This window comes from Corythoichthys intestinalis, chromosome 22, assembly GCF_030265065.1.
Source record: "Corythoichthys intestinalis isolate RoL2023-P3 chromosome 22, ASM3026506v1, whole genome shotgun sequence".
Lineage (NCBI taxonomy): Eukaryota > Metazoa > Chordata > Actinopteri > Syngnathiformes > Syngnathidae > Corythoichthys > Corythoichthys intestinalis.
The window spans coordinates 21,088,770-21,101,256 of NC_080416.1; the positions used below are offsets into that span (position 1 = coordinate 21,088,770).

At 40.0% G+C, this 12,487-nt stretch overlaps 1 protein-coding gene across 1 annotated transcript in view; it reads left to right on the forward strand.

The window, feature by feature from the left end:
- csmd2 (CUB and Sushi multiple domains 2) overlaps positions 1-12,487 on the forward strand; it is a 295,070-nt gene that overhangs the window by 260,582 nt on the left and 22,001 nt on the right. Inside the window, exons 56-62 of the mRNA XM_057828476.1 lie at positions 1,104-1,292; positions 1,401-1,574; positions 2,564-2,746; positions 9,485-9,661; positions 10,359-10,538; positions 10,682-10,855; positions 10,970-11,143. Of these exons, the coding sequence (XP_057684459.1) occupies positions 1,104-1,292; positions 1,401-1,574; positions 2,564-2,746; positions 9,485-9,661; positions 10,359-10,538; positions 10,682-10,855; positions 10,970-11,143 (1,251 nt within the window). The remainder of the gene's footprint in view (positions 1-1,103; positions 1,293-1,400; positions 1,575-2,563; positions 2,747-9,484; positions 9,662-10,358; positions 10,539-10,681; positions 10,856-10,969; positions 11,144-12,487) is intronic.

Genomic DNA, 12,487 nt, shown 5'->3' on the forward strand with positions numbered 1-12,487 from the left:
AAGCAGGTTTTTCGCTATGAGTATAAGTTTCCCTATGAACTCTGCCATCCGTTCTCAAAAAATAGCGGAATTAAGGGCTCAATATGATCGCTTCATTATTTATTACTAATTAATTATTATTAAATATTATTTGTTACTTACTATAAATTTATTTTTTATATTTTATTTACATTTTTGAATGTTGTAATTATCAGCATGGTCACGTGAAGATCCATTTGTATTTTTTTTTTTTTTTTGGAAAAAAAAGAAGCATTAAAAATATTTCCGGACCCGAGATTGTTATAATTGTTTAATTTCGGACCCAGAGGATTTTTAATTCATGACCCCTGAAGATCATGCTAGGAAGTTCTGTTATTTAAAATAATAGAAACAAGCTACTTTGGGGTACTTATCTGAATTGTTATTGTAATGATTTAAACATTAGTTGTTGATATGCATAGTTATTTGCTCGATTTTTAAATAATGCAATTCAGGTCAGTGGTCTATAAGGAGGGAATCAAGGGTTATTGAGCTGCATGAAAATAAGGAAGCATATTAGCAAGCAATGGGCTCAATTCAGAATCTGGCAAATAAATAGGGCATGGTGGGATGTAATGGCTCCTCTGGAGGTTGTAGACACTGTTTAGAAAGCCATTCCGAGGTCTGGCTTCATTGTACATTCAAATCTGATTTGCATTTTAAACTAAACAGTAAATGTTAGTCAGTGAGCTGTTGATATTGTTGAAAAAATAAAATATCCTGCTTTTTTGAGATACTCAAAATGGAATAATTCGGCACAAGTCATTAATCAAGTCAGTAAATTTTTCAATATCTTGCACTGCATTATATTGCAAGAGACCACTGACTAATGAAGCAAATGTTGAAACTTCATTGGGTTTGAGCTGGCTGTTTGGTAGAATTGTTCCTGGAAAAGTGAAACTAGCATATAAAACTTGATAGACTAAATCTGCAGTAGAATATGATCAAGATCACCATTGTAGGCTGAAAAGTGACTGTCATTGTTCAACAAGTTCCATTCTTAATACTTTATGAACAAGGAAAAACAGTTCAAGCTGTGCTATTATGACTAACCTTTTCCCCTCATCTGGTCATTCTCTCACCAGCTGTGAACTGCACAGATCCAGGTCATGTAGAGAACAGCATTAGACAAGTCTTACCCAGTGGGCCACATCGCTACAGCTTCCAGACCACCGTGTCATACCGCTGCAACCCGGGCTACTACCTGCTAGGAACAAGCTCTATTGGCTGTCAAGGGGACGGCACCTGGGAACGCTCCTTGCCCAAGTGCCTTTGTGAGTACCCCTGGTGGGAAATGCAATTCATGTGGCTTGTCTTCGTTTGGAATTTACATTTACTTTTCCACATTATATGGACCTTTTTCACTTATTCTATTTGGACAGTGGTGTTGTGTGATCGCCCCAATATACCACCCTACGCCCTGATCTCGGGCGACCGTCGAACCGTGGGCTCAGTCATCCGCTACAGCTGCATCAGCCAGCGTACCATTATTGGCAATACAACGCGTATGTGCCAGCTGGATGGGCAGTGGAGCGGCTCACCACCACACTGCTCAGGTAACAACTACTCCCAGCTTGGCTATCTTTGGCCACATAAGTGTCTAAACTTAGAACTGTATGTAGATTGAGACTCCAAAAAATGTGATAATTCATTTCTATAGTCGGCCAATGAATAGGGATTTTGGGTGGAACAGATGCTAGCAAGTTATGTGTAAATTAGGTAGACAAAAGCAGCAGCTGCCTTTCTGCTTCATTGGCCCCAAGGGCAAAAATAGTGTCCGCCATAAAGCTGCTTTATTCCACTTATATTAGAGAGAGGATTAAGGATGCCTAGATCCTAGCTTGTTTATGACGCTCGATAAAGATGTTGGCCTCTGCATGCCTACTTCCCTTTGTCATTTACTTGTGTACTCATGCTTGGGGGAGTGTGGGTGTTCAACATGTCAAGAAAGATGTAACCAAAAAATACACGAGCAAAGTTAAAGCTGAGATGAAGTCGGGTGCGCAACATGCAGGGCTGCATGTACTGTACAGTGTTTTGCTACCTGTTGTTTTTATGTCACAATTAACAACAATCATGGGCAACTTCTGGGTTGTTCATATTCCCTAAACAGGCAATAAATAGAAGAGTAATATTCAAGTTTTGTCCAATGTTTGCTGCACAATTGCACTGACATAAACCTGAGCATTGCAAATAGAGGATGTGACAGCAATAAGAACTGCTACTAAATCGATAGCCATTTTATAGGTAGAATATATCAGTGGGACATAAGGTCATTTCCTGCATGTTGGACAAAATAACTGTAATGAAATATAATTAATTTTGGAAGCATTGCTAATGGTGGCAAAGAGGTACTCTTTTGGTCAGATGGATCATTTCAAAGGAAGGCTTGTGGCTCTGATCCAGCTTCTGCATTAATGTCACTCTCTAATAGAAAAATATCCATCATAGTAAACAGTTCTGCAAAGGCTCAAGAAGTCTAACCTGAAAGTTTTTTTTTTTTTTTTTCAATCAGTGTTTTCATCATCTCTTTTCTGCTTTCCAGGCGAATCTGCAGGTTTGTGTGGGGATCCAGGTGTTCCAGTCCATGGCATCCGTTTGGGGGATGAATTCACACTTGGCAGTGTGGTGCGCTTTAGCTGTGAGCCGGGTTACACGTTGAAAGGTTCTCCAGAGCGAACGTGCCTGTCAAATGGGACTTGGCTGGGTACCCAACCTGAGTGCCATGGTATGGAGTACCTTCAATTATAAGCATATTCATTGGAAGTATTGAAAATAAACACATTTTCACATTTCTGCATAAAATCCCCATCAAATGTGATGTCAAAATCACACAGGTGTAAAAACAGTGTTTGCTTAGACTAAAACCAACCAAACATTTATAGTTTTTCATATGTTAATGAGGATAGGGTTCAAACAATGACAAAAGGGGAGGAAATAAATAAGTGAACCCCTGCCTAAGGAGATTTAAAGAGCAATTGAAACCAATTTTTAACTAACCAATTAAGTCAGGTGTGTGCCAAATCACTGAGTGGTTTAATGCTGCCCTGCCCACTATAAAACACACACCTGGTAAGAAGTGTCTTGATGAGAAGCAATGTCCGATGGGCATCACGGCGCGGTCAAAAGATCTGTCTGAAGACCTGAGATCAAGGATTGTTGATTTGTATAAAGCTGGGAAAGGATACAAAACCATCTCCATAAGTCTGGATGTTCATAATTCGACAGTCAGAAGTTTTCTACAAATGGAGAGAGTTTGGCACTGTTGCTTCCCTGCAAAGAAGTGGCCGTCCACCACAGATGATGCCATGAAGTCAGCGCAGAATACTCTGAGAGATAAAAATAAGCCTAGAGTGTCTGCTAAAGAAGTACATACCGTATTTTTCGGACTATAACTTTTTTTCAGAGTTTGGCTAGGGGTGCGACTTATACTCTGGAGCGACTTATGTGTGAAATTATGAACACATTATTATATCATTTCACATGTTACTTTTGTGTTTTAGAGTGACACTGATGGTTTGGTGAACTTGTCAGCTTGTTATTTATGCTATAATTATCTGAATAACTCTTAATAGCTATTTTACGTTAACATACCGGCCACGTTTGCATTTCGTTCTTCATGCATCATGTAACATTTTCATACAATAAACTTATTAAGCATGTTGTTCTCTATTGTATTTTTATTTTAAATTGCCTTTCAATATGACATATCTGTTCTATGTGTTGGATTTTATCAAGTAAATTTCCCCAAAAATGCGAATTATACTCCAGTGCGACTTATGTTTTTTTCCTCTTCGTTGGGCATTTTATGGCTGGTGCGACTTATACTCAGTTGCGACTTATAGTCCGAAAAATACGGTAAATCACTGGCACAGTCGTTGGCATATGTTTGCCCACATCAATTATATGTAAAACTATGGCTAAGAATTGTGCTCGTTGGAGGACTCCACCGAGGAAGCCACTGCTGTCTAAAAAAATATTGTTGCTCGTTTAATGTTCGCAAAAAGGCACATGGACATCCCACAGAAGTCTTGGCATAATATTTTGTGGACTAATGAAACCAAAGTTGAGTTGTTTGGGAGTAACACAAGACGTCATGTGTGGAGGAAAAATGGAACAGCTCATCAACATCCCCACCGCATGGCTAGCATGGTGGAGGGAGCATGATGATTTGGGGCTGTTTTGCTGCCTCACGGCCTGGACGACTTTCAAATCATTAATGGAAGAATGAATTCAAACGTTTATCAGGATGTTTTGCAGGAAAACCTGAGGCTGTCTGTCAGACAGTAGACCCTAAAAGGAGGATGGGTGCTGCAACAAGACAATAACCCAAAACTCAGAAGTAAATCAACTTCAAAATGGTTTCAGAAGAACAAAATACACGTTCTGGAGGTCCCAAGTCAAAGTATAGACTTGAACCCCATTGAGATGCTGTGGCATGACCTAAAGACAAGGATTCATGCCGGACATCTCAGGAATCTGACTAAACTACAGCAGTTTTGTAGACAAAAATGGGCCAAGATTAGTCCTAATCGATGTGCCAGACTGATGTGCACCTACTTTAGGCGTCTGGTTGAAGTTATTGCTGCCAAAAAGGGGGGCAAAAATATTAAATGTGATGATTCACTTATTTTTCCCCCATTTGTCATTGTTTGCATACTATCTCCATTAAAATATGAAAACCTATGAATGTTTGGGTGGTTTTACTGATAGCAGACACTTTTTTTTCATCTGTGTGATTTTGACAAAAATCAGATGACATCTCATTGTGATTTAATGCAAAAATTTGATAAATTTCAAAAGGTTCAGATACTTTATATAAAAAACATTTAAAGCAAAAATTAAATTTCAGGGATTGAAGTGAATGTTTTTGAAGATTGTAGGATTTTGTAACTGCTGGTCATGGCTATCAGGTGACATCGTGTTAGCTTTCAACCTAAAATGTAATATAAGAATTTTAATATTATTGGAAAAGAAAACAGCTTCCGAGTGGACCAGAATAACTTCCTCTTTGCACCATAAGCAGACTCTGGAGGTCAATAACCAATCTGCTCAGGATGCATTCCTGCATGAACTGCAAATATATTCTGTACACATCTGACTTGAGACCTTGGGGCAGACCCAGAAGACGATAGAGGGATTACATCGCCCAACCGGCCTAGAAATGCCTTGAGAATTGAAATGCATAGTGAGAGGACACTGGCGATGAGAAAAAGAGAAAAAAAAAACATAACTGCTTGAATTGCAACCACTGTGCTGCAGATATTGACAAGTGGCGTAAAATTAAATGAATGTGTCAGATGAAGCAGTAGTCATTAGTGAGCACAATATCTGACAGACGCATGGGAGTTGATGGGAGGTTATTGAAGTTGAAAATTATATTCACTGAAGTCCTTATGTAACATAAATATGCAAATTAAAAGTACTATTTCCTCTTGGAAGCGAATAACATCACGTACATTTTATTATGATAAAAATGTTAAACCTGAGTTTTAAAAAAAAATCTTTGCCTGTCAGGATATTAAGCAGTTCACTCATGTGTCAGCTAATCACAGATACTTATAAATCAAGATTAAAAATTAAATGCGCCGAGATAATAATTTTTAATGAATGTTTTATATTTTGCAAGACTGTGAATGTCTGCTTTGAAAATCCTGAGAATTCCGTAGTATTATACTGTAAGTCCAAGCTCCAGTCCAGATACTACTCCATTAGAGTTTCTGACTTTACTTCTCCAGACTAAGCTCAAAGACAGGCATTCTCCCGCATCTTTAAACAACAAACACATACTGTATCTGCTCATGCCAACACATCTCTGCTGTTGCCCCCCCCCCCTGGCTCCTTGGTGTGCACATATGAGCCAGCGTCACCCACCTGTTCTTATCTGGCATCAGCTTCAAAGGCTGGACCACATCTGGTCATTATGGAGGACCTATACCCTCAGGGCACTGAACAAGTGATGCAAGCTGGTGACTGTAATGCAAAGAAGCTTTTCTCTTGTCTGATAGTCAAAGTTCAAGACACTCATCCCATTCGATGATAAAGTTCACGGACTATTCACACTTATGGATTGAATTTATAATAGTTTGGATACAGAATAGCCTGTCTCAACTTTTGTGAAATCAAGACAACAAGCAATTTGAGAGACAATTTAACAGAATAGCTGATGAATAAATTTCAGAGACTGAATAATAATCAGTGCTGTCAGTAGCGCCTTACTAAGTAACGCGTTATTGTAATCTGATTACTTTCTTTAGGTAACGAGCAATCTAACACGTTCATTTTTCCAAACTAGTCATCTGATTAAAGTTAGTTTCCTTACTGTCTGTGTGTTACTATTTTGTTATTGCTTCATAATGTATGTACAATGAATAATATTGTAGTCATGTACGAAGAGCATTTTCAATAGAAAACGCTAGAAAGGTTCCAACTACACGTCCGTTTCCATGGGAACCGCTCATAGTTACTTCCTGTTTTGGACTTGAGTCACATGCGCTAAGTGTTTTGGGACTGCGAAAGGCATGTGGAGCGGGGGTGCACATTCGAGTGGAGTGCAGCAACCTGTTGAGATGTGCGAGGGAATGTCGATCTGTGTGCATCCATGAATGTACGTGAGTATTTTTCCTTCCTTCTGGAGGGTTCCAGCGATAGGTTGGAGCCGCTAAATGCCCGCGCATTTAAGGATTCAAGGATTTTTATTGTCTCATCAGTTCACACTTACATGTTAATGGTGGGAAATTAGAACTCAGGTCCTGTTTTGAAAGCCAATATAAATGCAAAGTGAGTATAAAAGTGCAAAATTGTAAGGTGCATAAAATTTATAACAAGCAAGACAGACAATGACAATAATTAATAGAAGTATAAAAATATATGTCGACAGAACAATTTAGCAGTTGGCTGACTAGGGCTTGTTAGGTGCTAAAATGTACATGAGGTGTGTAGATATGATCATAAGTGATGTGATTGTCTTTTAAAGTGACTTCAGTTATTAAAGTGAGTCCAGTGATATTGTGTGTGTGTGTGGGGGGGGGGGGGGGGGGGTCTACAGAGCACGTAAAAAGTTCAACAGTCTGACAGCTTCAGAGAAGAAGCTGTTCCTGAGCCTGGTACTCTTGCTCTGTATACTCCTCAGCCCCCTGCCTGAGGGGAGGGGTTGAAACAGACTGTGAGCAGGGTGGGTGGAGTCTTTCATGATGCGGAGGGCTCTGTATCTACATCGTGAGGTGTAGAGATCTGTGGTGTGTTTTTGGATGTCTGCTACCCACAGTCCTCTATGCAGCCTTCACCACCCTCTGCAGAGACTTCCTCTCAGCAGCAGTACAGCTGCCGTGCCACACGGTGATACAAGTGCAGAGGACACTCTCCACCACAGAGTGGTAGAAGCTCATGAGGACGGACCTCCTGAGTCCAGCTCCCCGCAGCTTTCCTCAGGAAGTACAGGCGCTGGTGGGCCTTCCTGACCAGATGGGCAGTGTTGATACTCCATTGAGCTCTCCAAATATGTGCACACCCAGGTACTTGTAGCTGGAGAACACTTCCACAGCCGCTCCTCTGATGTACAAGGGAGAGGGATGCCGTCTGTCCCTCCTGAATTCCACCACCATCTCCTTGGTCCTTTGCACGTTGATGCAGAGGTTGTTAGCTCTGCACCACTCCACCAGCTCCACCAACAACTCATCGTTGTTAGTGATGCATCCCACTACTGCCTAGTCATCTGCAAAGTTGACTACATGACAGCTCGGGTGTCTTTAGCAGTTGTACAGCAGTAGAGTGAATAGGAGCTCAGCACATAGCCCTGTGGTGAGCCAGTGCTGAGGGTGATGGAGCTTTGCCGTTGCAACGGCAGGTAGTCATCGCTCCCACTCGTCCTCGCAAAGTTGATGAGCATTGTTTACATCATATTCATGTTGCACATTCATGCCGTGAGGTGACATGTTCGTTTAGCATCTTTGGGTTGTGTTGTAAGTCCGATTGAGTGTAAAGTGCTTAGTTGCCACCACGTTTTATGGCCAAATTGACCGCGTGTGTGTCCGGCGTACTTCCAGGCTGTGCGCGTGCATTCGTGCCCGTCCCCACCTTTGTGCTTATGTGTTTGTGTGCCGTTATTATCGCGCAGTCAATTTGAATTGTTTTACATTGGCACTGATATGCTGTTAAACCTACCGTAATTTCCCGAATATAAGGCGAACACATGTATAATGTGCACCCCAAATTTACTTGTAAAATCTAAGGAAAATTATTATACCCGTTTATGACGCGCACCCTAATTTTTGCACCAATAAATAGAAGAATACAAGAAAACAGAGGTCGTGTACAGATACAGAAATGTCATTTTACTGACTGGTGAAACACAGCACAAGCATAGCGTATTGGTAGTTCAAAACATTACCATAAACTGACTATATCTATGGTAAAAATATGATCTGACAACTTCTCCAACTTACCAGAATCTAGGAGAAAACAAAACAGATGTGACTTTTCTGTTAAAGGCTGCTGTATAACTTGCTCGTTTCATCATGATGAAAAAATGTTTCTTCTATGGATTGATACGGTAAAATGAAAGTGAGAACGTAAGTTGGAAATCCAAGAGAGCTCATCGCTGTCGACACGACGGTAACAATAGGAACTATTGTTATTTGGGTTTGAGTTTCCCGAGGGACAGATATAGTTGATGGACACACGCATTATGTCTGTGTTATGTTTGTTATGGTCCGAGTTGCGGAGCTGCAATAAACGTTGGCTCAAATGAGTTCAAGAAACTAAATTCTGTGCTTTATGAGGAGTGAAAAAAGCAGAACTTAACACAGACGAAATCATTCGGCCGATCAGAGTGACGTATTACCGAAACGAAATGGTGACGTCACGTACCGTAATGGTCAGCAACGGATCGCCACATATGTTTCTTCAACACAACGTGGCCGTGTCAATTAAAAAAATGTTTTTTTATATTTAAATATATAATATATATATCTGTCTCCATCCATGTACCCGTTTATAATGTGCACCATGATTTTACAAGTTGATTTTGAGGGAAAATAAGTGCGCGTTATATTCGGGAAATTACGGTAACGCCTAAACCCTAACCCAAAGTTCAGAATTTTTGGCATGATTTGATTTCAACAAATTCAACTCCATCAACTAATTAAACCACTGGTAACTCGAAGATTAAGCCTTATGTGGAAAAATTCTGATCTTTTAAGTTAAATTATCGGAAAGTCCTTACATGCGGTGACATTTGCTGTTGTCATTCGTATGTTGAGGCAGCAAAGGGAGAGAAATTGGTTAAAAAGTAACATAAATTACTTTAAAGTAGTAACTTGTTTACTTTGATAATAAAGTAATCAGTAAAGTAACTAGATTGATTTTATTGAGGCATAATCAGTTATAAATTTCAATTTCAATTTTGCATATACGACCAGTCATATTTTATTTGAATCTATCTTTCTCTTTTTTTCTCTCATCTTAGTCATATCCTGTGGCAACCCTGGAACCCCTCTAAATGCCCAAATCCTGATCCACGATGGACTAACCTTTTCTAGATCCATTACGTACGCCTGCAGGGATGGCTACTATTCTACTGGCTTGCTCACCAGACATTGCACAATAAATGGCACCTGGACCGGCAACATGCCTGAGTGCTCTGGTAATTGTGCTCTTGGTATTCATTCATTCATTCATTCATTCATTCATTCATTCATCATACAGGCATTACATTTGTTTAGTTCGTTGACTGTGTGGATAAATACTAAAACAAATAAAAACTTAAGTTTGGGATCATTCATTAGGACAAACTAAATGTGTGATTTTTTTTAAGAAACACAGTACAATTCTCCTTCTAAATCAAAGGGTAAATTTGTACATGATGATGAATTACCGTTACTTCAATAACGACAAGTAATAGGTACATGAGTCATACGACTGATGTTAGTTGAAGATTCAGTCACTTTTTACAATAGCAAATATAGCCATATTGGTAAATTGATAATTATCTGACAGTGTTAGTCGAAAATGAGGCCTGCTATCATTGTAAAGGCTGATTATTTTTAGATTGGCTGCATTTACGGTAATCAGAATGCTTAGATGACTAATGGCGTGAGTATATTTTTCCAGGCACTGTAACGACTGTGCCATTTTCATCATGTATCTCAGAATTTTTTCATACCTTATCTCCTTTCATCACAGCCAAGTGACTCATAACCAGCAAGATTTTTTTGGGGTGTGTTGAAATAGATGGATCTTACGTTGTAGATCATAGGATTTGCCAATGAATCTGGATGAGGCATGGAATAAGTATTTATTTATTGATTTATTTTTTAAATTCCACTACCTTCCCTATGCAGTAATCAACTGTGGTGACCCTGGAGTGCCAGCCAATGGAGTGAGGTTGGGGAATGATTTTGTCTACAACCGTACCGTTAGTTTCCAGTGTTCTCCTGGTTTCAGCATGGATGCTGATCGTGCTTCCACCCTCATCTGCACAAAGTCTCGCACCTGGAATGGCACCAAGCCTCTCTGCAAAGGTAATGATTTTAAATGTTTGGAGTATATTGAAATGTGACATGACAGATTCACTTTTAGAACACTATAGCTAAATGAATATGAGAGAACAGTAATATGTCAACTAACTAACTACTGTATGTTTTCCGATGCTTTCCCACTGTAGCAATTGTATGCGGTTCCCCGCCGAGTATTCCTAATGGACAGGTTGTCGGTACAGACTTTAACTGGGGCTCTAGCATCAGCTACTCCTGTAACCAAGGTTACCAACTTTCATTGCCCACCGTGTTAACTTGCCAGGGCAATGGTAATTGGAGCGGGGAGAAGCCTCAGTGCTTTCGTAAGTTGCGCATTGCAAATGCTGATATAGTTTAACCAAATATACAGGATGTGCTGTAAATCCATCATATTAAGAGAAATGTTTAGATGTGTTATTCTGCTTTTGTTTTTGCAGCTGTTTTCTGTGGAGACCCAGGCTTGCCTGCTCAAGGGAGGAGGGAAGATCGAGGTTTTACCTACCTTTCCTCGGTCTCTTTTTCCTGCTATCCCCCTCTAATCTTAGTGGGCTCCACTAGGAGGTATTGCCAATATGACGGTACTTGGAGTGGGACACAGCCCTCTTGCATAGGTATGTAACATTTTAGGTAAGTGTAGTTATTTCCACCTCATTGTAATGTCAAGAAAAAGCAGATTATGGGGCTGTTGACATGGTGACGCACCAAGAATACGACACAGTTTATGTTAGCATTTGCATGGTTCCGTCTTGGTCCCGTCTCCATTCCAACGATGTCGCAATTCCGTGTGAAAACAAGGTAGTATTCATGCCAGGTCCTAGAAGGCAGTGCAGTTTTACAATGATGCACTTTCTTGACAATAACCTCCGAGCCTCACGATATCAGGCGTTCCACCCACAGGGAGAAACGCCTGATTCCCGTTAACAAAACTTGATGTGGCATCTAGTTTCTGTGCCTTCAGCCCGCCTCGCAGTGTTTCCGGTGTATTTCCTAATGGAAAATTTCGGATAGAAAATGAAAATCTCAGATGAAATTTTCATCGAAATAGTTAAAGAAACTTTCAAGATCCGCAAAACTAAAGAGGTCACAATGGTGCCATCAATAGCTAATAATATAAAAACACATGCAGTTGTGCAAGTAGACCGGATATGTAACTGTAGCTGGAGGTGGGGGGAGGGGGTGGTGAAAACTGGAAACCAAGGGGAAAAGCAGCGCCAGTCCAGTCTAACAAACTCCTCAACCTCGAAGACAACATACCCACCCACTCGAAGCATTGCCGTACATGCTTTTTTTTCTATTACTCAAAAACACACAAAAACATGAAAATATATATATATATATTTTAATTATTATATGACAGTAAATTAAATCCAAAGTTTGACCATGCTTGCTGTTTTGATTGTTCAGTAGCTGAGACTATATGCCCCGAGTGACGCGTGCGAGTGCTGACGTCATCGGCGCAAGAGTAATCCATTCATACGGTTGCGGGATATTCCCCGCAATCGAATCGTTCCGCTTTGGAGGTCGCAATCGAAAGTTTGCATCTTCGCCTACATTTTCGTCGTCACCGTGTAAATGCTAGGCCATTCCACAACACAATCATTGCGTCTTGGTGTCGCAGCATCATTTAAACAGCCACATAGTCTACACACTCCTGTTAAAATATCAAGTTTTGACAATTTTATCTATTTTACAGCGGGGCAAATAAGTATTTAGTCAACCACTAATTGTGCAAGTTCTCCCACTTGAAAATATTAGAGGCCTGTAATTGTCAATATGGGTAAACCTCAACCATGAGAGACAGAATGTGAAAAAAAAAAACAACTGAAAATCACATTGTTTGATTTTTAAAGAATTTATTTGCAAATCATGGTGGAAAATAAGTATTTGGTCAATACCATATCAATACTTTGTTATGTACCCTTTGTTGGCAAGAAAGGAGGCTAAACGTTTTCTGT